The sequence below is a fragment of the Meles meles genome, chromosome 10 (genome assembly GCF_922984935.1).
Source record: "Meles meles chromosome 10, mMelMel3.1 paternal haplotype, whole genome shotgun sequence".
In the NCBI taxonomy this organism is placed as follows: Eukaryota; Metazoa; Chordata; class Mammalia; order Carnivora; family Mustelidae; genus Meles; species Meles meles.
The window spans coordinates 6,803,007-6,831,004 of NC_060075.1; the positions used below are offsets into that span (position 1 = coordinate 6,803,007).

At 48.4% G+C, this 27,998-nt stretch overlaps 1 protein-coding gene across 1 annotated transcript; it reads right to left on the reverse strand.

The window, feature by feature from the left end:
• Positions 1-1,173: 1,173 nt before the first annotated feature.
• On the reverse strand, positions 1,174-27,938 carry ZNF398 (zinc finger protein 398). Its single transcript, XM_046020113.1, has 6 exons — positions 27,667-27,938; positions 23,627-24,022; positions 14,830-14,956; positions 14,168-14,281; positions 4,498-4,611; positions 1,174-3,219 (listed from the first exon to the last, which is right to left on the reverse strand). The coding sequence occupies exons 1-6, from the start codon at positions 27,688-27,690 to the stop codon at positions 2,069-2,071; spliced, it is 1,926 nt and encodes a 641-aa protein (XP_045876069.1). The 5' UTR covers positions 27,691-27,938; the 3' UTR covers positions 1,174-2,068.
• Between the last annotated feature and the right edge of the window lie 60 nt (positions 27,939-27,998).

Here is a 27,998-nt window from a genome sequence, read left to right on the forward strand (position 1 = left end):
CTGGGTCGCACACCAAGTTCCTAGCGGGTCAGCAGTGAAGCTGGAACCCTGGCTTTGGGAGCCCCAGAACCCCCACATTTACGCATGGCATGGGTCCGGATTCTAGCTAGAAAGCTCTCAATCCCAATATGCCAGGGTTCTGTTCATCATTTGTCTTGATTTGCTCTATTTTTTTAAATCACTTTCAGACTATAATTTACAGCCACAGACTAGGTTTCACACCCATTTCTTACGTCTCCCAGACCCCTGGTGGTGTGAATGTCCCAAGCAGATGTTCCATAAATGCAGTCATTCTAAAAAGCAGCGTGTTCAGACAGAGCCTTCCCAGGAGCAAAGCTAGCTAGGGTAACACTTTTTCTTAGTGTGTTTCGGCAGAGGTAGGCCAGGTGAAGGCTGAGCTAGGTGATAAGGAAAAAATGGGTCTCTCCCTTATCATTTCATCAAAAAGTGTTCTAAGTACTTGCAGACCTTGTTTCCAGGCATCTTGGAAGGATTGAAGGGAAACAGAGTATAGGAATAAACAGCTTTACTGCCCAAGACTTAGGGTTGTCTCTGTCTCCCAGCAAGAGTAAAACAAATCAAGTTCAATCAAGTTTCAACAAGAATGTCTCTGCTCTGATTTGGGGGGTCTTATTTGGCTTTGCCTGGATAGAAGCCAGAGATAGAGAATTTTGGCAGAAGAAATGTGTCACAAGTTTTATGATTTTTTTTTTTAATTTCTAGCAGCTCACTTTAATCCTTCCACCAGCCTCATTGTGCAGATGAAAATCTGCAGTCTCTAAAGGGAAAGGGACTTATGCCCCACTGCAAAGCCACTGAGGAGGAGGACCACACTCAGCCGCTCTCCTCTGACTGAACATCCCCGACAAAAGGACACATGGTCGCCAAGATCCCTAAAAGCAGAACAAGCAGCAAGAGGTTATCTTCGTCTGTATGTAGTGTGTCGTGCTCAGGGATCTAGAGAGTTCCTCAATCTGCCCATTGCCAATGAGGAGAGTCAGAGGGGGTGAACACACACCCTGCTGGCTCAAGAAAGCCGCACTGTAACACCACCATCTCACAACTGGGGAAATGAAAGCTGAGATGCACTGGCATTTTCTGAAGTTCCATCATGCTTCCGGAAAGTGCTGTGATCTTTTCTGCTGAGAACTGTCAAGAACACGAGACACCAGGAACGGAAAAATCAGCTTATTAGCTTGGAAAGACAGAAAAATTGGACATAAATGACTCCTTACAAGAAACATGGTTCAGGCACAAATTTTAGGCTGATCTGAAATTTCTCTGGGCTCCCTAGATTTTAAAGCTAGTTCGGAGAACACTGCTCCCACTTTTTAAACCAGGACCTCGGCAAATATTCCCAGCAGTTTAAATGCCAGTAAAAGCCTGAATTCTGCAACTCAAACTATTCAAAGACCCGTTCTCCTTTAGAAGCTTTAAAAGTCAGACTTTTTGCTCCCACCCCCCGGAAATTAAACAAAAAGTATCAGAAGAATTAATCTAGGAAACCTAGGAAGGCAGTCTTGAGTTACCATTCAGGGAGAGGCAGCGCATGAGCACAGGAGCCGACTTTAAGCTCCCACCAGGGAGAAGCGGTACCACTGCCCGAGGGTCCAACACTCTCTTCTAACAACCATCTTACCATCAGGGAATCAACGAGGTTCAATGAAACACCCTCATGCCTCATGATGGGCTTCCAAATCTGGAGGCTCCTCCCATGCACCTGTCTCTACCTAGAGCCACAGTCATTATCAACTTATCACCCTGGGATGGACTAACTGGGGCCAAATCCCACTTTCCAACCTCTCTGCAACCCTCTTACATAACTTCTGCTTAGGTAATACTTCTGTAAAGATCAGGATGCTGGGCTCCCTTCCAGGTCTTTCTGGATTTCGAAATGTGTTCTTGGGATGTTGCGAAGTTCCAAACTTCCAGCATGTCTCTAGTCAAATGTCTGCGATCTCCAGTCGAGGGCGAGCCACAGAGCGATCGCTGCAGGGGGTGGAGGGTGGGGAGGGGCTCTTGGGCGCAGGAAGCCGGGGAGCACAGCCAGCCACCGAAGGAGCGAGGCTCACAGAACGCCCCCTCCGCTCCCGTCCCCGTACCACTGACTGGCCTCCAGCCCCTCGGTGCTCGCGGCCAGGCCGGGGGCCTCGAGCGCCTGGAGGAGGGGCCCCGGGGGGCCAGGCGGCGGCCCGGAGGGGTCGCTGTCCGCCCCGCAGCCCCCGCCGTGGCCCGACCGCAGGTGGTCCTTGAGCGTCTGCTTGTAGCGGAAGCTCTTGCCGCAGTCGGCGCAGGGGTAGGGCCGCTCGCCCGTGTGGATGCGCTGGTGCTTCATGAGGTGGTGCTTGCGGATAAAGCTCTTGCCGCAGTGCGCGCAGCTGAAGGGCCGCTCGCCCGTGTGCAGCCGCCGGTGGTTGAGCAGGTGCTCCTTGCGCATGAAGCTCTTGCTGCAGTCCGGGCACGGGTACGGCCGCTCGCCCGTGTGGATCATCTGGTGGCGGATCAGGGCCGAGTGGCCGTTGAAGTCAATGCCGCACTGCGGGCAGGAGAAGGGCCGCTCCTGCGCGTGGCCCCGCTGGTGCAGCAGGAGGCTGATCTTCAGGCTGAAGCTGCGGCCGCACTGCGCGCAGCGGAACGGCCTCTCGCTGGCGTGGGCGCGCCGGTGGCTGCTGAGCCGCGCCTGGTCGGCGAAGCGCTTGGGGCAGTCGGGGCAGGGGAAGGGGCGCTCGGCGCTGTTGTGGACGCGCAGGTGGTAGGTGAGTCTCGACGGGTGCGTGAACGTTCTGGCGCAGTGCGGGCAGGTGGGGGGCGTCTCGCTGGCGTGGGGCTGGGAGCTGCCGCCCAGCTCGGCCCGCGGGGGAAAGTGCTTGGGGCACGGGGCGCAGGCTAGCGGGTGCTCCCCGGTGCGGCCACACTGGTGGGTGAGCAGCATGTCTTGGCCGAGGCTCTTGCCGCACTGGTGGCACGGGAACACCTGCTCCCCGGCGGGAGCGGGCAGGGGGTAGCTGCCCAGCTGAGTAAACGTCACTTGGCCCTCGGAGGCTTCGGCCAGGTCCGTGGCCGGACGTCCGAAAGGCGCCATGGAGGCGGACGGCTGGCTTTTGAAAGCCACATCCGAAAAAGTATCCTTCGCGGCCGGTGGTGAAGAGAAGGTGACGGGGACCTCTGGGCACAAGGAGGCTCTGGCGAGGCTTTCGGCTTTGATGACGAGATCTTCATCTGAAAGAAGGGACTCAGAGTCACGCCTGGCAGCAGCGGTCCGGTCCGGGCCTCGCGGCGCTCCCCGCAATGCTACCCGGCTGCCGCAGGCCGCTCCGAGCTGTAACCGGCCCAGAGAGGAAGTCGGTGGCCACCTGAGACCCGGACGGTCCCTGCGGCAAATCATCAGAGAGCTCCCCGCCGGTGCCTGTTCGGGCCCCCTGCTCGGAAAGGGAGAAACGCCGGCTTCCCCCCCTGCCCACGCTCCTCTCGCTAGGTTTCTCCTCTGCTCCCGGCCTTTGACTCTGTTCCCTTCTGCGACAAGGCCTAAAATGCCGCGTTCACCCACGCCTACTCCTCTTCAGTCTGCCGGATGAATCCTGCCCGTGAGCGCTCCCTGCTTTCCCTGAAAGCCGAGCCCCCGTTTCTGCCTCTGCATCTCTGCTCAGGCTGCCCTCCCTTTTGTAGCCCGCACCCCTGTCTTCCCGACTTCCCCAAGTATGGCCAGCCTTATCACGCCAATCTTGTAGGGCCCAATTCTGGCTTCGCAGCCTGCCGTGGGCCTTATCTGGACATCCAAACTAAAACGGACGTATGTTCGCCAAACTCCTCATTTCTTTTATAGAAGTCACCCGGCCCACTCACCGCGGACACTTAGCAGTAGGCACGCCCAGGACTCATGTGTGTGTGCCCGAAATAAATACCCGAGGAGCAGAAAGTTATTTATTTTTGTTTCCTAGAGTCTAAAAGAACATAGGGAATAGAAGATCTTTAAAAATAGCTTGCATTAAGTCATATAATGGGTTCCTTCTGGCCTCAAGGGTCTCTTCTACAACTCAGAAGGCAACATTTCGCTGAAGTTAAGGCTCTTGGAAAGAAACTATTTGCTGCTTCTGCCGCCACGTCTGTCCTGAGGGAGAGCGCTTCGGCGACATTCGTGCTTCTCCAAGGCACCCTGGTTGCTATGGCTAGTCTCCTCCCGTTTTTGTTCTATCCTTTTCTACATGATCCTCCCATGTTCTTGTGTCTTTCCCCGTTCTCCTGCCGTTGGTCCCTCTGAGTGCCCTTTTTTTCCTCTAACAAATCTACTTTGTTTTTTTACTTAAAAGAGTGTGTTTTCTCATTTAAAATTCATCTTAGTTTGATTTCATTTTCATCTCTAACTTCCTTGAGCCTGTCGCCCCCGCCCCCATTCTTTTTCCACTTCCTGGCCTCCACAGCCCCATTCCATCTGCGGCTTCCCCGCAGGTCCCGGCCTGAGCAGAGGCTGGGTGTGGGCATCCCGGATTCTTCACTCACCCGCATAGGCGCCCTTGTGCATGTCGCTCTCCTTGGTCTCCTGTGGGGCCCCAACCTGGGGCTCTTCCTCTTGTTTGATCCAAGACAGAATATCTGATGTTGAAATGCCAGGCTCTGTTTGGGGGGGAAGAGAATGGCCTTCAGGGCTCGACTCGGAAAGTGAAAATGATCATGTTGACTTACTGAACACTGTCTTGCCCAAATATTTATCTCTGATTACAAAACCAAAACTGCACCAGCCTTTGAAAAAAGGCATACAGCATCTGGAGAACCAGTTCGAAATGAAGCCAGATTTATGTATTTTTACATGAAATACTCAACGTCAGTGACTGTGTTCAGTTTAAAACAAATCATTTTATTTTGGAGAGGACACCTTGATATACTTCTAGAATCAGCAGTGCCTTCCGTTTTGTTAGCATGCTCACTTCCAAAATGTTTTCACTTCCTCTCACAGCTTTGGTTATGAAATAATGAAGCAGGGTCTATTTTCTCCATTTTGGTAGAGAGGGCCCCCAGAGGTTAAATACATTGCCAGTAAGGTAGTATTTATGATGAAATGTCACATTATCAAAGGTTTGCTTTAAAATATACAGGAAAGGGGCGCCTGGGTGGCTCAGTGGGTTAAAGCCTCTGCCTTTGGCTCAGGTCATGATCCCAAGGTCCTGGGATTGAGCCCCGCATGGGGCTCTCTGCTCAGCAGGGAGCTTGCCTCCTCCACTCTCTCTGCCTGCCTCTCTGCCTACTTGTGAGCTCTGTCTGTCAAATGAATATATAAAATCTTAAAAATTTATAAAAAAAATAAATAAAAATAAAATATATAGGAAAAAGGCAGAAGAAACCAAGATTGACCAAAAAGGTTGTTTTTTTTTTTTAAAGATTTTATTTATTTATTTGACAGAGAGAGATCACAAGTAGGCAGAGAGGCAGGCAGAGAGAGTGAGAGGGAAGCAGGCTCCCTTCAGAGCAGAGAGCCGGACGCGGGACTCGATCCCAAGACCCTGAGATCATGACCTGAGCCGAAGGCAGCGGCCCAAACCACCGAGCCACCCAGGCGCCCCAAAAAGGTTTTTCTTAGATGTTAATTAAAAAAACAAAGGCATCCCCAGAATTACAAAGTCAGGTCCGTTTAAACACAGATCTGACTCCTTAAACATACTTTCCAGGTTCCCAGTTCTGGGCTCTAAAAGATTGTATTACTTCTGCCTATTAAATGATACAGCTCATTGTTTCCTAAACCCCCAGGAGAGAGGAGAATAGTCTCTGTGAGTCCCTCCAGCCTGGCGGGGGGAGAGGGGGCGTTCTTTTGGAAAGAAAAAAGACAGCCTCTAAAAGCTTTGCACATAGCATGGCTCATTTGGTCAGTACAGAAACAGCTGTGCGTGTTATCCCAGGCAAGGCCTATATAGCCTTTTTTGGCCTGAAAGGACAAGCTGGCAAGCTGACAAGGTGTAGAGAGTAAATTCAAACTAGACTATTTCTCCAAAGAGCCTTGTAGGCAGGTTCTGGTTTTATGTGTAACAAATAGGCAGAACTCACTGTTTTTGCCCAGTGCCTTTTAAATCAGAGACCAGGGAAATCTAAAGGTGTGCCCAAAGCAGAAATACGAGATTGACGAGACTGATGCCCAAAAGACTGGCTGATGTGCGGCGACACTACGGGATGCAGGTTTTGGCGCACGCAGCCAGGCTGCCCTTCCAGCTCCCTCTTTAAACTACAGGATGAAATGTATTAAACACAGTCCAACCTTATCTTTCTTTTCTCCCAGATTTTATACCCACACATGTAGAAAGAGAAAAGCAGGAGAGGATGGACAGGGTTTGAGGAGGAGGATCTTTTCGCAGCTATCCAGAGGAAGAACTTTCTATTCATCAAAACTACAAGACTTTTAAAATGCACAATTGTTTCTGAATGAGTTAGTGCGCTAAAAACCTTCCAACATCGGGACGCCTGGATGGCTCAGTGGGTTAAGGCCTCTGCTTTTGGCTCAGGTCATGATCCCAGGGTCCTGGGATCAAGGCCTGCATCAGGCTCTCTGCTCAGGGGGGAGCCTTCTCCCCCCACCCCCATCTCTGCCTGCCTCTCTAACTACTTGTGCTCTTTGTTGAATAAATAAGCAAAATCTTAAAAAAAAAAAAAAAAAGTAAAAACCTCCCAATGTCATTCAAATGGTTTTGACTTTTTTTCTTTTTTTGGTTTATCATTATGAACTCATAGAATGTTATCTTTTTGATGAGTTTCAATTCATTGCTCCAATTGTCCCTTCTCTGGCCAGCAGGAGCCTCTTCAGAGCAGCTCTGTCCTTTCACATATCAAACATCTAGTTTCCTTCATTTCTGATGTCACAGACTATCCCAGGTGCATCCTGTACATTTCCGGCTCCGTCCACACAATCGCCCATCTGGGAAGTGGAATTTAGAGACTGCGATCTGGATGAGAAGGATGCTAACTGCTCATAAGTTGCTGTTGCTTCTAGCTCCTTTCCGTGGACAGAGCTATTAAAATGTTATCTTGTAGAAAAAGGTTCATGAATTTATCTCAAAATTTATGATTCATATTTATGACTACTGGGTTTTAATTAAGTCCTTTATTTTATTAATTAATTATTTAAAGATTTTATTTATTTATTTGACAGAGAGAGAGGCAGCGAGAGAAGGAACACAAGCAGGGGAAGCGGGAACAGGAGAAGTGGGCTTCCCACTGAGCATGGAGGCTGATGTGGGGCTCCATCCCAGGACTCTGGGATCATGACTTGAGCTGAAGGCAACTGATTAACAAATGAGCCACCCAGGTACCCTTAGAAAAAAGTTCATGAATTTATGTTAAAATTTATGATTCATATTTAAGATTACAGGGTTTTAAGTCCTTTTACTTTATTTGAATTAATTAACTAACTTTAAGATTTTATTTATTTGACAGAGAGAGGCAGCGAGAGAGGGAACACAAGCAGGGGGCTTAGGGGAGGGAGAAGCAGCTCTGTGCTGAGCAGGGAGCCCGATGCGGGGCTTGATTCCAAGTCTCTGGGATCATGACCTGAGCCAAAGGCAGACGCTTAACGACTGAGCCACCCAGGTGCCCCAAGTCCTTTGATTTTATATTTGTATATTATCTCCCTTACCCTGAGAGTTTTGGTTCCTCATGACATTAACATAATCTTTGCTTCATCTGAATACTTGTGTCAAAATAATACCAATATATCAACAAAAATATGAACTCAATTTAAGATTATTTTGTGACCCTTAGTCTTTAGGATCTATCCCTCTAGGGATATACAGTTAAAATATTGTTTTAGTCATTTGAAAGAAATCTATTCTACATATGTATGTTACACACATATCATATGGTAGTTATTTCAGCCTGTGCCTGATTTTTAAAAATTTTTTTTAATTTTATAAAATATTTATAAGGTTCTGAAATCAAAACTACAAAATACAGTCAGAGAGGACTAGCTTCCATCTCAAATCTCTCTCTCCTTGTATAGAAAGTCACTCTTACTGGTTTTTGTTTTAATTTTCCATTGTTTCTTTGTAAAAATATAAGCAAACATCTATACACCTTCATTTTTTCCCCTTCTTTATATGGCATACTACTCAACCTGTTCTGTGCCCGTTTTTTACTTGACAGTATATTCCGGGCATCCGTGTGTAGCTGTACACAGAGATCTTTCTCATTCCTTTCACAGCCGCACTAGGTAGCCGTCCCATTGTTTCTTCAAGAATCCCTTATGGATGGGTATTTGGATTCTTTCCAATCTTTTGTTACACTAGTCAGCAGTCAACCATAAAAACTACGCAAGGGTAAAAAAAGTGACTCAGTTCTCCAGAAATGTAAACGGCTGTTGTTATTAGAACCCACTGGCTAAGTATATCTTCACCGAACATGAGAATCCCAGGAAGCTAACCCTTCCTGTTGAATAATGATGCTGAAAGTTCCTCTGCTCGTTTAACTAGATCAGTACAACGAAGGAAATACTGATTTGATAAAATAATTGGGGCTTGGCTCTCCTGTCACAGAATGCACGGCACACTGTCGCGGCTCCTGTCACTTGGTGCGAGGAGAGCGTGAGGACCTTCTGGAAGTGAGAAGAAAGGAGCGGACCTGAAGTGATGGCCTCCTACAGACACCTGCGTGGTGACAGGACATGGCAACTGCTGGTCAGGCCACCAGAGCAGCTCTCAAAGCACAACCCTCACAGGCCTGGGCAACCCCAACAGTGGAGATATACAGAACCACGGGACGAGTAAAATCATTGGTTCACGCCAGCAGCAGGCTTTGGAGAAAGCCAGAGAATAGAGAAAAACTGAATACTAATCAGGTAGGAGGAAATGGAAGAAAAGTGCTGAGGTTCTAGTTTTGACAGGAAGTTAATAATAGAAAAGCTGAGGGGCGCTTTGGGTGGTGCCAGCGGTTGAGCTCCCAACTCTTGGTTTTGGCCCAGGTCATGACTTCAGGGCCGAGAGATCAAGCCTTGTGTAGGGCTCTGCACTCAGTGGGGAGTCTGCTTGAGATTCTCTCCCTCTGCCCCTTCCCCTGCTCGCACGCTCTCTCTAAAATAAATAAAACTAAAAATAAATAAATAAAATAGAAAAGCTGATCACGAGAAAACATAAAAATTTGATGTCTATACTGTTTGCATGTCATTTTCACTATGAGGAAATCTGATGGCGTGTGCTTGTGCGTGTGTGTGTCTGTGTGTGTGTGTGTGAGGACCCATGCTGTCTGCAAAGAAGCTAGAATCTTGAGGTTCTGGGGTGTGCACGAAAGTATGAACCAGGTTCAAACGGTGCTGAGATCGGACTTTTTAAAGCAGACAACAAAAAATACTTGACACGTGAAACAACCACGGGTAAAAATACGACAACTTTCTTTTAAAACTTTCTGTGAAACAGATGTGGGACTAAAACACTGCCAGGTGAATGTGTCAAATGTTTGTGTAATAAGTTAAAACCTCCAAGTTCTATCATTCCCAGAATGATTCTTGTTCTCCAATACGCTAAACTAAAATAAAAGGATTATCATATTGGGATGTGCCTTAATCACTGATTTTGTTTAGGAGAAGACAGCCTTGCTGGACCAGAAGGAACAGATGCAGACGGGATAGGCAGCATCATCACAATGCACCCGAAACAATGACCCACAGAGTCTCCCGACAGCTGCAGGATTTAGAAATGAATTCACTCTCCTTTTGGGTCATGCTACAGTCTTGGCATGAGTTCGTGGCTTCTGAACCAGAAGAAAGGCAAAGATAAAGGACTTTCAGTAATTATTCCATTTGAACTTCCTGGGTCAAGTATTTCTCCAAACAATTCTAAAAACTTGGTAGTTCAATATTCAAGTTCTAAGTCACCAAATAATGGCCACACACACACAGCTGGTCTGCACGTGGTCCTAGCGATACATACAGTTGAAGAAGAATTGCAGGAAATCTCAAGATTATATTTTTCGGCATCCTCCCACTCACTACTGTTCTCCACTAATTATATGCAATTTTATCCAAGACACCAGGCATCAATGACTATTCCTTAGGGAGATATGATAATTTTTCTTTCTCTTCATCAAATTCAGATGATGGGGACAGAGACAGAATATAAAACTAATTCCAAGATATTTGGACAGAAAAGGGAAGGGCTGTCACATTTTACCATCACTATCGTCAAAACCCTCCTACCATTCTACCTATAAACTTAATCATAATGCACAGATCTTCTAAAGCTCCAAAATGAAATACAATAATAAATTATGGGCTTTATAAGAAATATGGATAAAATCCAAATGTATTTCAGAAAATTAAGGTTGGTTTGTTTGTTTTAAATTAAGGCTTCTAGGGGACCCCGGTGGCTCAGTCGTTAAGTGGCTTCCTTCGGCTCAGGTCATGATCCCAAGGTCCTAGGATCCAGCCCCGCATCAGGCTCCCTGCTTGGCAGGAAGCCTGCTTCTCCCTCTGCCCACTCCCCCTGCTCGTATTCCCTCTCTCACTGTCTCTCTCTCTCTGTCAAATAAATAAAATCTTAGGGGCGCCTGGGTGGCTCAGTGGGTTAAAGCCTCTGCCTTCGGCTCAGGTCATGATCCCAGGGTCCTGGGATCGAGCCCCACATCGGGCTCTCTGTTCAGTGGTGAGCCTGCCTCCCCCCACTCTCTGCCTGCCTCTCTGCCTACTTGTGATCTCTGTCAAATAAATACATAAAATCTTAAAAAAAAATAAGGTTTCTAAAAGTACATCAGTATTCCAATATAAACATGCCGGTCTAACAACAAATTACACAGTATATGAAAGTTGATTTTTAAAAACTATGATGTTTTAGAAAAGAGAGGCTGCTTGCTGAAAAGAAAAAAAAATGATTCTTTGGGTAAAGCGATTACTTAAAAAAAAGAACCCTAAATGGAGAACAATCTATCAAAAAGATATTTTGCTAGTTATATCACTAAAGTGGCCCCGAATTAGTACCTCTACCTAGTATTTGTGTGGGACAATCTATTATGAACCCTAATAAGCAGACAGTTTATTACTATTCTCTACAGAAAGGAATCGGGAGTTTTTTTGTGTGTTAGGAGAAAGGAACTCTGAAAGAGGCAGCCTGAGACTGCCTACTCTCCAAAGGGCCTGCCTGCAAGGTTTACATCGCTGCGCGGACAGAAAACTTGCCCGCCGTGTCAGGAGTGCGGCACCAGGCCTAGCCTGTTAGTGCGCTGCCGCTGATGCTGAGCCCTCGTCTGCCTTCCGGGGTCTAGAATGCTGGTGTGAGGCAGAGGAGGCCTACGTGACCAGCTCACGGTGAAACCCCTGGATGCCGAGGCTCTAATGAGCTTCTCTGGGAGAAAGCACTCTGCACGTGTTGTCACAACTCATTGCTAGAGGGACAGCAAGTGTCCTGTGAGACTCTATGGCGAGAGGCCTCTGGTTGCCCTTGGTTCCCTCCAAACTTTGCCCTGTGCGCCTTTTATCTTTGCTGGTTTTCTCTGGATCCTTTTGCTGTAGTAAACCTTAAACCTAAGCATGACTTTATGCTGAATCCTGTGTGTCCTCCTCATAAAGGACCGAACCTGGGGGTGGGGATCCCCAGCACAGCCTAGAGCATGTGTGTGTGTGTGTGTGTGTGTGTGTGTGTGTGTGTGTATATATTTAGATTTTATTTTTTTGAGAGAGAAAGAGGGATCATAAGCAGGGGGAGGGGCAGGGTTAGAAGGAGAAGCAGGCTCCCTGCTGAGTGCAGAGCCCAACTTGGGGCTCAATCCCAGGACCCCAGGATCATGACCTGAGCCAAAGGCAGATGCTTAACTGACCGAGCCACCCAGGTGTCCCTGGAACATATCTTCTAAGAAAACAAGTACTGAGGCGCCTGGGTAGCACAGTCCGTTAAGTGTCTGACTCTTGATTTTGGCTCAGTTCAAGATCAGGGTCATGAGATCAAGCCCTGCGTCAGGCTCCTCACTCAGCAGGGAGTCTGCTTGAGATTCTCTTTCTCCCTCTCCCCCTGCCCCTCAATTACACACACTTTCTCTCCCAAATAAATAAATAACTCTTTAAGAAAAAAAATAAGGGTGCCTGGGTGGCTCAGTCGGTTAAGCATCTGACTCTAGATTTTGGCTCAGGTCGTGATCTTGGAGTCATGGGATTGAGCCCCGCCTGCTCAGTGCAGAGTCTGCTTGTCCCGATGATCCTCCCCCTGCTCTCTTTCTCAAATAAGTAAATAAATAAATAAAATCTTTTAAAAAATACTATATATTGATCAGTCCAAATCATTTGAATCCTATCCTCAAGTTCTAATAAATATCTAGATTGATAATTAGCAATGTAAGCAAAAACTGCACAGAATCTAACCAAAGCATTAAAGAAATCCAATGCTTACAATGTTTGGTTTAATTTTATGTAAATCTGAGCTAACATATTTGGTTGACCACCCAAATGGAGTCTTAAAAACCATGGTAAAAATGGACTGACAAGACGGCAGCTAACTAAAATTTTCACACATCATTACAAAACCAAGTTACACCTCTGCCATTTGTCCCCCCAAATAAAATGACACACTGATTTATACTAGCTGAAAACTGTCAGAGAACAGAGAACTCATAATGTAAACTAAGGAGTAATCTCCAATAATTACTGTAATCAACTCACCCATCTTTTTGATATGATTTCAGATTATTTATATCCATGACATAAAGTTAATCACACCTGTTACAGGTTACAACCTGTTACATTACTTAATATAATCACCCACACATTCTTTCCTGTTTTTGTTTTTTTTTTAAGATTTTATTTATTCGGGCGCCTGGGTGGCTCAGTGGATTAAGCCGCTGCCTTCGGCTCAGGTCATGATCTCAGGGTCCTGGGATCGAGCCCCGCATCGGGCTCTCTGCTCCGCAGGGAGCCTGCTTCTCTCTCTCTCTCTCTCTGCCTACCTCTCTACTTGTGATCTCTCTCTCTGTCAAATGAATAAATAAAATCTTTAAAAAAAAAAAAGATTTTATTTATTCATTAGAGAGAAATAGCACAAGCAGGGGGAGTAGCAGGCAGAGGGAGAGGGAGAAACAGGTGCCCCGTCGAGCAGGGAGCCCCACATAGGGCTTGATCCCAAGACCCCAGGATCATGACCTGAGCTGAAGGCAGAGGCTTAACCAACGGAGCCACCCAAGCGCCCTCAGCCACACATTCTTAAAGAGAATATGTGTGGCAGACACACGCATTCCTCAAAAGTCAGAGAATGTTAAGATCTGAGCAGTTCATTGTATGTAAAATTTACCTCCAAAGAAAAAAATATTGAACTCTAGGTTAATGATATTCATCCTGAACTATTTATGGGGAAATGTATTACTGTCTTTATTGATTTGGAAACACATTGGAAATAGGATGGATTGACAGAGATGCAGAGATGGATAAATACTGTTAATGAAGAAGAGTAAAACATTAGCGGCAGCATCTAGGTAGTACGTATCTAGGTGTTCACTGCAAAATTATTTCAACTTTTCTGTTTGGAAAGTCTCGTAATAAGATGTTAGAAAAAAATAACAGTGTATGGGACAGGGGGTAGGTGGTAAGGAAAGTTCATCTAATAGAGATGTCGGAAGGGTGAACTTTCTGTCCAGCAAAGAACGAAACGATGAGCTTTTGCTGACAGCAGAGGTGGGACGAGAGAGAAAGAAAACCGCTGGACTGGGCTGAGCAGTCCTTCCCACTCAGTGTCAGGCAGCGGCCGCCGAATAAACCAGGGAGCGTTGGGCAGCGCTAGCCGCCTCCCAAGCCAGGTGAAGTCCACTTGGCCCAAGTGGACATCCTCGGGCTCGGCTGGCTCGGTGCGTCTCCGGGGGACCGTGCAGACGCCCAGCCCAGCCCCAGCATTTCTGAACAACTGGGTGTACGCTCACTGAAGCCACTTCCCCTCACGTGAGCGCCACTACTTCCCCTGCCATCTAAGGACATGTTTATTTTACTGAACAATTAGGTCTCAGAACTTTGTCATGGGTACCATTAACAGCCCCAGACTGGCAGTACTCACAGGACCCGCAGTGTCTAAGTGCTCGCTCCTGTTTAAATGCCTGAGGATCCATTCGCGGTCTAGCTGCTTTCGCATGGGAAGCCTCTGGAAGCCCCAAGTCCTGCTTACTCGGCTCCGAGCCACACTGTCTCTGACCAGGAAAGGCAGACAAGGAGGGGATACGCTCTTCTGCTACTAACCTTCACTGGGGTCTGTGGGAATCTCACTCTCCTCTGGTCCTGGCTGCTCCTCGGTATTATGTTCTCCTTCCGGCTGAATCTGAGATAAGACATCAGGTTGATTCATGGCATAATCTAGGAGACGAAGAAGGGAAAGGGGGGATGAACAAGAGATCAATGAGGACGACAACGAATTGCCATTAAGCCTGAGCTACAGGCTCTGAGGTCCACGGTCCCAGGGGATTCCTTTCCCAATCTGTAGCACTTGGCCCCACTGATTTGCCTCCTGCATGGATGCTCTCTCTCTGGAAAGCACGAAAGAGGGGCGGTAACGCGTGGGAAGGTACGCATGCCACGTCAGCACTGGCCGCCTGCTGCTTTCACTGAGGGACAGGGACGATGTGCCTCAAGGCGGAGAACAAGGCCCTTTCAAAGTGAAGGACACCCAGGGAAACCACCGCGGCCCAGCCAGAACCCTGAGCTGCACTCTCCGTCCTGCAAATTGGCAGAAGGAGAGCTCATGAATTCCCACTTAGGTAGGGCAAAGTGGAAACCTCTGGTTTGCTATCAAGCGTGAAGCGTGTGAGGACAGAGTAAAAATGAGGACTGCTGGGGACAAGGGCCTGTTCAAACCCCCTTGGAGCCGCGGTCACCTCATTCAAAAGGTGACAGCTTGGCCTCACCCATGGAGATGAGAGACTCGTAGTTGCCCTTCATGATATTCTTATAAAGTTCTTTTTGCCATTCTTCTAGTTTTTCCCACTCTGGAGTGGAGAAGTAGATGGAGATATCATCAAATGTCACCGGCACCTGGAAGGATAATCACACTGGGGTTAGACCCTCCTGCTGTAGTTCAGTCATTCAGTCTATCTCACTGAGTCCCGACTTGTCACAAAACACTGTGTGAGTTGCGGGAAGGATACAGGAAAAACGTAAGGCACAGATTCAGCCTCCAGGAGTCCAAGAGGGCTTCAGGGAGAAAGGTGATAAGTTAAGGCTCCGAGTTTCGGGAGGCCGGAAGCCATTCCTTGTAAACAGTCCCTCACAGAGACAGGCACAAATGCAGAGCAGCTATTAAGTTCACACAATACCACATATTCTGAATATCCACTAAGTACAAGGCTTATCCTAATTATCAAGATTATAAAAAAACAGTTTCTGGGGGCGCCTGGGTGGCTTAATGGGTTAAAGCCTCTGCCTTCGACTCGGGTCATGATCTCGGGGTCCTGGGATCGAGCCCCGCATCGGGCTCTCTGCTCAGCGGGGAGCTTGCTTCCCCCTGTCTCTGCCTGCCTCTCTGCCTACTTGTGATTTCTGTCTGTCAGATAAACAAACAAAATCTTTAAAAAAAAAAAAGTTTCTGCCCAAAATAAACCTATGATTACATTCAAATTAAAGACATGGACCAGAAATTTTAGGTATTCAGGAATTCAAAAATTTAATACCTAAATTCAAAAATTTAGGTATTCAGGAATGAGTCTAGAAGAGGTGAGGCTCTGGTTAGTCCTAAAAGACGGACAGGTTATAGACAGGCCTGATGGGAATGGGAAAACACGGAAGCACAGAAGTCTGCTGAGTACTTTCAGAGGAGAATTCTGAAGCCTGCCTGGCTGGAGTTCAGGCTTCACGTAGGGAATGGTCATTTGCAGGGAATGGTCATTTGCAGAACAGAATCCCCCCGTCCTCCGGCATAGTTTTTTCTAAAGCGAGGCACTTTTCCCTGGGCAAAAAGTGGAAGGTTCTCCTGGAAAGAAATACAAGAGTTGCCTCCCCAGGTACCCGCTGTGGGTATTATCCCCTCGCACAACGCTTCTCCGTTCTGTTCAGCTGCTCGTCATGAGGCTAGCTGACCCTCCCATCACTGGAGCTTCCTGTCGTTAACCCCTGAAAAACGAGCTGAGCACGAAGTCCCAATGACCAGTTAGAACAGCCTGCCACATGGACAGCAAATGAGGGAGGAGGGATGCCTGGTGGCTCAGGTCATGATCCCAGGGTCCAGGGTTCGAGTCCCACATTGGGCTCCTTGCTCAGCGGGGAGCCTGTTTCTCCCTCTGCCTGCCGTGCCCCCTGCTTGTGCTCCTCTCTTTCTCTCTGACAAGTAAATAAAATCTTTAAAAAAAAATAAGAAAACGAGGGGGTAAACTGTGTAAAGACCAGAAATGTGTAGGCAAGAGAATTTAAAAAACAAACCACACTACTGCCACCTCCTAATTAGTAACCCCACAAAGATCTGAGATACCACAGCACCCGGAAAATCAAGACAACAAGAGAAAATCAGAGAACAAGAAAGACACCTGGTAGCTGCTGCTGCTACACACACACACACAAACACAAACACACACACACACACACACACACGTTTTCTTAAGATTAAAAAATTCAATAAAAAGAATACATACTCGGGGCACTTCGGTGGCTTGGTCAGTTACGTCTCTGCCTTCAGCTCAGGTCATGATCCCAAGGTCCTGGGATCGAGACCCACAACAGGCTTCCTGCTCATTGGAGAGCCTGCTTCTCCCTCTCCTTATACTGCTCCCCCTGCTTGTTCTGTCTCACTCTCTCAAATAAATAAAATCTTGAAAAAAAAAGCATACATACTCATCTTCATAAACTTAACATACACATTAAGAAACAAAGGTCTAGGGGCGCCCGGGTGGCTCAGTGGGTTAAGCCACTGCCTTCAGCTCAGGTCATGATCTCAGGGTCCTGGGATCAAGCCCCGAAACAAGCTCTCTGCTCAGCAGGGAGCTTGCTTCCTCTCTCTCTCTCTGCTTGCCTCTCTGCCTACTTGTGCTCTCTCTATCAAATAAATAAAATCTTACAAAAAAAAAAAAAAGAAACAAACAAAGGTCTATACAATACTATGAGGCAACTGACTTTATTTTCCAATTGCTTCATTTGTGGAATTTTCCCCCCATCTAGAAATTTTGTTTTTAGGGACTAGGACGATAATTAGTCATTTTACGCCTTGCTCAGCCTCTAAAGCCAGGGTGGGGACAAGTACAGATACTCAATAGCATATTTTCATCTAACATCACTACACAAGAGATTTGTGACGTACAAGAGAAACATACGATAAAATCATGATAAAAATAAAGGGTCAGGATGGGCTTCCGGTTCAGGACTATGAACTAAGCCCATACGTATTTCCCTTCTCTCCCATAGCGCTCCTGAAATGCCAGTAAATCAGATCAGCAGGGCCCAAATCTAAAGCAGTGCCAAGAATGGGGAGAAGCCATCTCCGGGCCAGAGTTTTTGATGAGCTTCTCACTGCGACACAGAGGACAGGCATGTGCCAGGCCCCAAGGTGGGCGAGGAAGCTGCCGCTCTGACCACGCACAGGAAGGCCTACAGTTGAGGAATCCAGAGAATTCCAAGCTCAAATCTTGCAGAGACACGGAGCAGGAATAAAGGTGATTAGAGACAGCAGTTTGAAGGCCTGTCTTCGGAATAGCGGGGACCCCTCCCGTCATCTCAGCAGGGCTAGCAGAGCGACCAAGCAGCAGCACTGACCCCAAAGCTGACACCGCAGACATCACCTCTAAGGAAATGGAACAGCGTGCCTGGAGACTGCATGCGGTCCCAGGGTGGGTGCTGACAACACGGCACTGCCTTACTCCCGGCCTCTGGGTGGTCCCTGCACTCCCTATCCGCTCCTTGCTACAGCACGTCAAAGTGAAGTCCACTGAGATCTAGCATCAGCGGAGACAGCTCTCTCCTGTAAAAGAAAGACCTTTGGGCTAAAGAGACTCACATGGGGGCGGCTGGGTGGCTCAGTTGGTTAAGTGTCTGCTTTTGGCTCAGGTCATGATCCCAGGGTCCTGGGATCGAGCCCCACGTCAGGCTCCCTGCTTGGTGGGGAGTCTGCTTCTCCCTCTCCTGTTCCCCCTGCTTGTGCTCTCTGTCTGATAAATAAATAAATAAAATCTTTAGAAAAATAAAACCTTTTAAACAGACTCACGTGGTGGCAGAGAAAACAGGCCAGCTTCCTATAATTAACCTATTAATCAGTCAAATCCTTACGCATATACAACCTAGCATCATTCAATATTTTAAAAAAAATTACAGCACAAGGATGAACAAACACTAAGAACTATCCTAGAAGGAAAAAAACACCGACAAATCAAACAAACCTCTAACACGTATTTCCAGGGAAATTCATATATTGCATCCATTTAAAAAAATTCAGGTTGGGCGCCTAGGTGGCTCAGTTGTTAAGTGTATGCCTTTGGCTCAGATCATGATCCCATGATCCCTGGGATCGAGCCCCACATCAGGCTCCCTGCTCAGCAGGAAGTCTGCTTCTCCCTCTCCCGTCCCCGACTTGTGTTCCCTCTCTCACTGTCTCTTTCTGTCAAATTTCAAAAAAAAAATTCAGGTTGCCTCAAAAAAAGGAGCTAGAAATAAATATCCTTGAAAATTAAGTTGTTAAAATAAAAATGAGAAAGGCTGGAAAGTATGGTCAGGGAATTCCACTAACGGTGAATAACAAGAACGGAAACTTAGAGACAAAGATGATGATCCATCTTTCCTGAAAGAACAGGAGAAATGGGGATGAGACATTATAAAAACACAATTATGGAAGAAAAGGTCCCAGAGCTGGAAAACCCATTCTCTGACTGAAAGCTCATACCAAGTGCCTGACAGAAATATTAAAAGACCTACCTCAGACACAACTCCAACACATTATAGAAAAACAAGTACAAATGGAAGATGAAAACTTCTAGAGAGAAGAAAATACATTTCTTACACATGGATTTTGTATTTATTTGGAATACCGAAATACTAATTTGGAATTGATTTGACACTATAGTTTTCATCAATGGCATTTGATGTTGAGACAAAGGACCAATGCCTTTAAAGTTCTGAGAGAAATGGAGCATTACTCAGCCTTAAAAAGGAAATGCTGGGGCGCCTGGGTGGCTCAGTTTGTTAAGCAACTGCCTTCGGCTCAGGTCATGATCCCAGGCTCCTAGGGTTGAGCCCTGCATCGGGCTCCCTGCTCATTGTGGAGCCTGTTTCTCCTTCTCCCTCTGCTGCTTGTGCTCTCTTACTTCCTCTGTCAAACCAATAAATAAAAAAATCTTAAAAAAAAAAGCGGGGGGGGAAACACTGACACAGTGTAACATGGGTGAACCTGGAAGGTGTTATGCTGCGTGAAATAAGCCAGTCAGGAAAGGACAAAGAGTGGATGATTTCACTCATATGAGGTCCCCAGAATAGTCAGAGAGACAGAAAGCAGAATGGTGGTCCCAGGGGTAGGACAGGAGGGCTGGGGTGTTTAATGGGGATAGAGTTCCAGTTTGGAAAGTTCTGGAGATGGACGGTAGTGAAGATCACACAGTTATGTGAATGTACTTAATGCCACTAAACTACATTAAACATGGTTAAAATGGTAAATTTTTTGTTGTATTTATTTCATCACGAATTTTTTAAGATTTTATTTATTTGACAGAGAGAGAGAGAGCACAAATAGGCAGAGAGGCAGGCAGAGGGAGAGGGAGAAGCAGGCTCTCTGCTGAGCAGGGAGCCCAATGTGGGACTCGATCCCAGGACCCTGGGATCATGACCCGAGCCAAAGGCAACCGCTTTACCGACTGAGCCACCCAGGCGCCCCCGTTCATGAATTTTTTTAAAGCTTTTATTTATTTATTTGAGAGAGAGAGCAGGAGCGGCAGAAGGCAGCGGGGGGTGGGGGGCGGCGGGGGCAGGCAGAGGGAGAGGGAGAAGCAGACTCCTCACTGGGCAGAGAGCCTGACGTGGGGCTCAATCTCAGGACCCGGAGATCATGACCTGAGCGGAAGGCAGACACTGAACCAACGGAGCTACCCAGGTGCCCCTATTTTACCACAATTTTAAAAATTGAAACTAGGAAGAAAACTTTGGGAAAATTATTCTGAACTTGGCCCTCAAAAGTAAGGACGGAATAAGAGCATTTTCAACAAAGCGAAGAAAGATTTTACTTCCCACTACTTAAAGCTGGTAAATCATCAGTATATTCTAATTTCACGAAGAAATCTTTAAGAAAAACCCTATTATTTTATATATGATTTTGGAGTTTAAGATGGAGAGTTCACATTTTTTTTTAAAGATTTTATTTATTTGGGGAGGGAGGGGCAGAGGGAGAGGGGACTCAAGCAGACCCCCAGCTGAGCACGGACCCTGACGGGGCTCCACCTCACAACCCTGAGATCATGACCTGAGCCAAAGCCAAGTCGCGTGCCACCCAGGCGCCCTAAGAGTTTAAATGTTACCCATTTATCCAGGTAAGACAATGGATACACACTTTAACTTAGTATTTGCCATACGATTAGCAGAAAAGCTAAGTCTAAATTATCCCACAGACTCTGGGAGCGGCTGTAGACACACATGTGAATCACACCGGGGAAGGCTCTCTGTCAGATGTGGACTGAGGTCCCTCTCTGCAAGCCCGGACAGAGGCACTGGTCGTCATTCTCTCTTCCCCACTCACTCTTCAACCCGCCCCCTTTCAGATTTCTATCCCCACCCCCACCCCCAACACATGCACGGGGCCAAGAGAACTCCTGGCAAGGTCAAGGGTTAGGTCTGTGTTGCCAAAGCATACTCTTGTCATGGTCTTTCCGGACCTCTCAGTCACATGCAACCCAAAGGACAAGTCTCTCCTGGAATGCCTGTTCTCCTTGTCCTGTGACCCCACATCCTTTCCCCTCTTGTTCCCATCTCACCGGCCACTCCTTTTCAGCCTCCTGGGCCGGCTCTGCTGCTCCTGGAGATGATCCTGGGACTCTTCCCCCTGCTTCTCCACTTTCTCTCCTGAGGCAATGACCTCCAGCCTCATGACTTACAGTGTGGTCTGTGCACCCGTGACTGCCAAATACTCCTCATCTTTGAGCCGCGGAGACCACTTAACATCTCTCCTGAACGTGTCACGAGCATCTCAAACCCAGTACTGCCAGAAGAGAAGTCCTCACTCCTTCCCGCCCCTCAAGACAGTCCCCATCTCGGTAATGCCACCACCTCCCATCCGGGAGCCTGCGGGTCAGTGAACCTACGGTGGGTCAGAGCATATGTTCTGGAGCCAGCTGCGTTACGATATCACTCAATCATTTGTAGTTCCCACCTATGTGATCTTGGGCAAGTTAGGGTTGTTCTAAGTGCTTCAATAATTTTCATAAGAACCCTAGGGGCTCCTGGGTGGCTCAGTCAGTTAAGCAGCTGCCTTCAGCTCAGGTCATGAACCCAGGGTCCTGGGATGGAGCCCCACATCAGGCTCCCCACTCACTGGGGAGTCTGCTTCTCCTCTGCCCCTCCCTGGGCATGCGTGTGCACTCTCTCTTTTTCTCTCTCTCTCGCAAACATAAATAAAATCTTTAAAATAAAAACCCCTAAGTTCTAAGTGCATTATCACACAGCAAATTTACAATGATCGCTGTTCTTCGTTCCTCATTCCCTAATTCCCATCTGTGACCCCCACCCATCAATTCCACCAAACGTTCTGCATCTGTCCACTGTCCATCTCCCCCACTGCTACCTTAGTCCAAGCCACGCCCCCCTCGTTACAGCCGGCTACTGTGTTTCTCCCTGCTTCTGTTCTTACCACCTCAACCCGAGCCAAAGCGATTTGTTCAAAATATAAACCAGACATAACTCCTCTGCTTAAAACCCTCAATTTCTTTCCATTACACCCAAGATAAAACCAATTCCTTGCCTTGGTCTCCAGACCCCCATGTCAGTGATTCACAGCCCCGGTTGCATTATTAGACTTCACTAATGGAGCTGTAAGAATTAATAATGTCGGGGCACCTGGGTGGCTCGGTTGGTTAAGTGTCTGCCTTTAGCTCAGGTCATGATCCTAGAGTCCTGGGATCAAGTCCTGCATCAGGCTCCCTGCTCAGAGAGGAGTCGGCTTCGCCCTCCGCCCCCTCCACCCATGCCTCGTGCTTGGGGCGCTCTCTCTCTCTCTCTCTCTCTCTGAAATCAATCAATCAGTCTTAAAAAAAAAAAAAAAGCAAGCAAGCAAGCATTATTAATGTTTAGGCCCTATCTGGGACCCACTCAATCAGAATCTCTAGCTGTGGTGTCCACCAAATGTAAGAAGTCAGGGCTGAAAAACTGCCCTGCATGACCTGACTGACCCCTACCCCCTCCTCTAGTCACCACACACCAGCTGATGGGCCTGTCCCCTTGCCCCGAGTGCTCTGCGTTTGTCTGTGTCTCTGGGACTCCGCACTGGGCACTCTCTCCGCCGAGACAGCGCTTCCTCAGACCTTCACAGCCAGGTCCTTCCTGTCGTCCAGTCTCAGCCTAAACATCAGCACCTTTATGAGGGCTTCTCTGAAAATCCCATCTAAAATAAGTCGCCAAACACACTTTTATTTTTATCTGTGCACTTAAATGGATTTATTTTCTCGTTTGTTTATATTATCTGTCTTTCTCCACTAAAATTTAAGCTCCAGGGACCCTTACGTGAATTGTTCAATGCTGTGCCTTCAAGATATAGATATGGAGCAAACAGTTCGTGCTCCAGGAAACTAGCCGCCTCAAGCCTGCAGTCCATGGCTTATTAAGAAGGATGTTCATCTTCTTTTGGTTTATGGACTACTCCCTCCAGCAGGGCCCATCCTAGCACAGCACACTTCTGGTCAGGACGCTGAAGGTCCAACCACTATGGGTCCAGACCTATAGGGCCCCAAACCCTTATATTAACCATTTACCCTACAACTCTTCCCTAGTCCTCTTTTTTTTTCTAATATTTTATTTATTTGACAGAGAGAAATCACAACTAGGCAGAGAGGCAGGCAGAGAGAGAGGAGGAAGCAGGCTCTCCGCGGAGTAGAGAGCCTGATGCGGGGCTCAATCCCAGGACCCTGGGATCATGACCTGAGCTGAAGGCAGAAGCTTTAACCCACTGAGCTACCCAGGTGCCCCTTCCCTAGTCCTCTTTTTTACCAGAACTACCAACAGATTCAAACAGGCTGATTTAAATATTTAATTATTTAATTAATTTTTTAAAAAGATTTTATTTATTTATGTATTTGTCAGAGAGGGAGAAAGAGAGAGAGAAGTAGACGCTCTGCTGAGCAAGAAGCCTGATGCGGGACTTGATCCCAGGACCCTGGGATCATGACCTGAGCCAAAGGCAGTGGCTTAACCAACTGAGCCACAGGCATCCCTTAAATATTTAATTTAGTTTCCACACCAATATTGAGGCAAGCGGGTTAACAAAAAGAAAAGAAAAGAAAAAAAAGTGAGTTGGAGAGAGAGGGTAGGAAAAAGCATAAAAGAAAAAAAATCTGCCAGGTAGTCAACTGTGAACTGGAAAGAGTTTGCCAGTCTTAGGTTTGACACTTCAAATCACTGCCAGATAGAACATAAAATGCTTCCCAAATGGATAAACAAAAAAAATCTTCGTCTTTCCTTTAGCCTGATTGGCCAACAGGCTTCCTCCTCATCTACGGACCAGGGGCCCCACTTCCCATCTAGAAGGGAGGCCATTACCTTTGGGATATCTCCTTTAATGCCCGGGGGCAGCCGCAGGATCCAGAAGTTCCTGTTCCTCAGCAGGTTCTCCAGGTTCTCCAGCCGCCTCTGCAGCAGCCCGTACTCCTGCAGCAGGGTCCCCAGCACGGCCCACTTGCCCTCCAGCTGGTTCCCAAGGTCAGCCACTGTCTTTTCACAGCTGGCTAGCTTCTTCTCGGCCGTCCCTGTCCGTCCTTCTAGGTGCAGGAGTCGCCGGCTGTGGACCTCCACCTTTCTCTCGATGGCCTGCACGGCTGCCACCACCGTCCACAGGGAGATGGCTGCAGTCTGCAGGTGCGCCTCATTTGCTGCTGGGGGCGTGGGAAGAGGAAGGGGCTGCAGGGATGTGAGGCATTCAGAGTCCCATTCAGAAGTCTACATGCAGTGGAGAGACGAGACAAGACATTGAGTGTTGGAAGGAGCCCTACGCCAAACTAAAATCAAAGGAGGCCTGGTTAACTGGTTGACCAGCTAAGATGAATCTAGATCTCATTTTCATACTGCCTGCTAAGTCTCATCTTTGTGGCGCTCATCAGCATCAAAAGCCAAGAGAATTGCTTTGGTGGGTCAGAGATGAATTAAGTAAGACAGTGCATGAGTGAAACGGGGTGGAGAACCAAGCTGGCATATTTATTACCTGGGACGCTAGGCCCTAGAGCCAACCGTCCAGAGGCTCAGGCTGCTGCTGTACCCTCTATTCCTGGAAAAGGCCTAAGTGCATCAGATCCTTCCAGCTTTCACTGAACTCACTGCCTTCTGATAAACCCTTTACTGACATGCTCTGGCCCTGTCCACCACCCTGCTTACAAACCACAACCATACCATTCAGTAATAGTTAATTAAAGCTGAGAATGTTGGGCATGGAGAAAACATGACGGCTATCATCAAATATTTGATGGCTATAAAACAGAAGGCAGAACACACTTGTTCAACAGTATACTGCGTTCACTCCAGAGGGCAGAACTAGAACCAACGTGGAATTCTTAGGCAGGCAAACCCTGGCCTATATGAATAATTTTTGAAACTAGAGCTCTCCAAGAACATAACAGGCTGCCTAGTCACTGAAAATGCTGCAAGACAAAAAGTGTCTTAAAAAAAAAAAAAAATTCTGGGGCGCCTGGGTGGCTCAGTGGATTAAGCCGCTGCCTTCGGCTCAGGTCATGATCTCAGGGTCCTGGGATCGAGCCCCGCAGGGAGCCTGCTTCCTCCTCTCTCTCTGCCTGCCACTCTGCCTACTTGTGATCTCTCTGTCAAATAAATAAATAAAATCTTTAAAAAAAAAAAAAGATTTAAAAAAAAAATTCTGACAACAAATAGGAGTGGACCAGAACGACCTCTACAAAGCCCTCCAACTCCGTGAATCTGATAATACCCTCCCCGCCACAACCTTCCAACTCTCCAGCTCACTGGCTACTTGCTCTTCAATCCTACTAAACCCCTGACCATGCCTTTTGCTCCTGGCTTACTAGCCTGTTCCTGCCTTTGTTTTTTTCCTCAGTTGATCATTTCAACCACCTCCAGCCCCTTCTCTGCCTCACCAGCTCCAGCTCTGAATCTAATTGTTCTTTCTCTCTTCCTATAAGCAAGCTGGTAAACCCTACTGAAGGAAGTCACACAACAGGCAAAACTGGTGTCACCACACAACAAGCAGGAATTCAGTGCTGCTTGGTGCCCCCCCCTCACCCCCCAGGGCTTCTCTTCCCACTCCATAAAGTGGCCACTACAAACCCCCAGCACGCTCCTGAAACTAATGTGTGTAAGAATCATCTGGAGAGCTTGTTACAATGCAGACTTGATTCAGGAGGTCTGGGAGGAAAACTCCGATTCTGCATTTTGATTCTGATGCTGATGGTGGTGCAGGGAGAATGGGACCAGCACTAAGACTCTGGTCCTCTGCAGGCCCCCTCAATCTCAGGGGACAACATGGCCTCCTACTTTGAGGAGAAAATTAGAATAATGACACTGAAACTCTCTCAACTTTCTCCTTTTTCCCCACATCCCTTCCCGCTTCAAACTCATCAGTAGCTTAGCCCATGCTTTCTCCATTCCCACAGGAAAAGTTTCATCCTCTTTAAAACTAATCGCTCCACTTAGGATCTAAAAGCCAACTCTTGGGGCGCCTGGGTGGCTCAGTGGGTTAAAGCCTCTACCTTCGGCTCAGGTCATGATCCCAGGGTCCTGGGATCGAGCCCCGCATCGAGCCCCGCATCGAGCCCCGCATCGAGCCCCGCATCGAGCCCCGCATCGAGCCCCGCATCCGGCTCTCTGCTCCGCAGGGAGCCTGCCTGCTTCCTCCTCTCTCTCTGCCTGCCTCTCTGCCTAGCTGTGATTTCTCTCTGTCAAATAAATAAAATTTTTTTTTTAAAAAAGGCAACTCTTGCCCCATTTTTAGGGATATTGTTTTTTTCTTTATTTTATGGTCAGTATTTCGATCTCTTCTGATTCTTTTCTCTGGAAGACAGACCTGCACTATTCAGTAGGGTAGCCACATGTCGCTACTGAGTCCTTGAAATGTGGCTATTTTGATTGGAATGTGCCGTAAGTATAAAATACACACCAGATTTTGCACACTCAGTATGGGGGAAAATGTAAAACTTAATTAAGTTGTTAATATTGGTTACACACTGAAATATTCTGTAGGTACTGGGTTAAATAAAATATATTAAAATTAATTTCAGGGGCGCCTGGGTGGCTCAGTGGGTCAAACCCTCTGCCTTCGGCTCAGGTCATGATCCCTGGGATGGAGCCCCGCACGCGGCTCTCTGCTTGGCAGGGAACCTGCTTCCCTTCCTCTCTGCCTGCCTCTCTGCCTACTTGTGATCTCTGTCTGTCAAATAAATAAATAAAATCTTTTTTAAAATTTTCATCGATTTGTTACTTTTTGAATCTGACTACTAAAAAATTTAATGTTAAATTTGTAGTTTCCATCATATTTCTTAGATAGGGTTGGCCTTAGAGACATAATCATCTCTACCACATTAAAAATATATATATATATATATATATATACATACATACATACATACATACATACATGGGAAAAAGGAAAATAGGTCTCAGGGCCGAAACTGCACTCCCCTCCGCCCTACTCCCCACCCCACTGCTACTGTTCCCTCTTTTCCTTCCCGTCTCACTTTGCAGGTACTCCTCGATTGCCCATTCTGGCCCCTGGCCCATAAAACGGCGCTCCTTGGGGGTGACCAAAGGCTTCTCAGCTGACAAACCCAAGGCGTATTTCAGTGCTATGCCACTGGACCCGTCCCCGTTCGTCCTACGTGGCTCTTGTGCGCAAGGACTCTCTTGGTCATCTCTGCAGCTATAGCAACCGGGAGACGGCTTGGCACGCTGCGCGCCTGCGGTAAACACCCGCGGAATGAATAAACACGTAAAAGCTTATCCCGTCTATCCTCGGAGCCCGAACCAGTCAGTCCGTCATTGAGCAGTCCTGGCCGAGGGCCTCCTGCGCGGCGGGCATTGTCAGACACTGGGCACTGGGGGTCCCCGCGCTCACGCGGACCTTCCTCCCGCCTAGCAGCTCCCGTCACCGCCGCATCTGCGGCTGTGCGAGGCTCAGGTGGCCTGCACGCAGGCGATCCTGTGCCCACGGCTCCCGAAGCCGAGAACGGCTGATGGCCCCCAAGTCTGGCGGGCTGCAGGGGGGCTGACACCAAGCGGGAGGAGCCCCTCTTCACTCATTCCTCTTTCATTAGCGGAAGAGGCGCTCTTCGCCACGAACGTCCAAATGGGAAGGGGGAGCCCTGGGCCTCGCACCCCAGGCGCGGGGGCTTCGCCACGGGGGAGGGGGCGCGCCCTCCCAGCCCGGAGCTCGGCGTCCGCGTCGCACCCGGCCCCTCCGGCCTCTCCCCGCCAGCGGGACCCCGGGAGCGCCTGTGCTCCGGGGCCCGGCGCCTGACAGGCCGGGCGCCCCGTCCTGCTCCCCTCCCTCGGGTCTGCGCCGCAGAGCCCTGGGCGCCCAGACCGTCCCGGGCTCGCAGCGCTCCGCGCGCGGCCGCTCTTACCGGAGCCGGCGCCGCCTCGGCCATGGCCCTGCGCTGTGTCCGGCCCGGCCCGGAGTCGCGGGAGTCGCCGCAGCCGCGCGGTCCCACGCAGGCCGGCCCCCGGCCTCTCCGCAGGCGGCGCCCTCCCGGCCCTGCCTTCCCTGTCTGGGCTCGCGCGGCTGCTTGGGGCGCGAGGACGCAGCGGAGGTGGTGCGGCCGGCCGGCGAGCCTGGGAGGCGGCGGGCAGGCTCAGCGGCGCTCGGCCCGCAGCGGCCCCTCAGCTGGCGCTTTGTGGACACCGAGCGCACCCTGGGAACGGCTCCGGCCTAGACGCGCCGCCCGCCCGCCGCTGC

Excerpts from the sequence above, each read along its gene's own strand:
- ZNF398 (XM_046020113.1), bottom strand. The coding sequence starts at position 27,690 with ATGGCCGAGGCGGCGCCGGCTCCG. Across the intron at positions 14,957-23,626 it reads TTAAAGGAGATATCCCAAAG|GTGCCGGTGACATTTGATGA; the intron begins GTAATGGCCTCC and ends TTATCCTTCCAG. Across the intron at positions 3,220-4,497 it reads GCACAAGGGCGCCTATGCGG|ATGAAGATCTCGTCATCAAA; the intron begins GTGAGTGAAGAA and ends CCCTTCTTTCAG.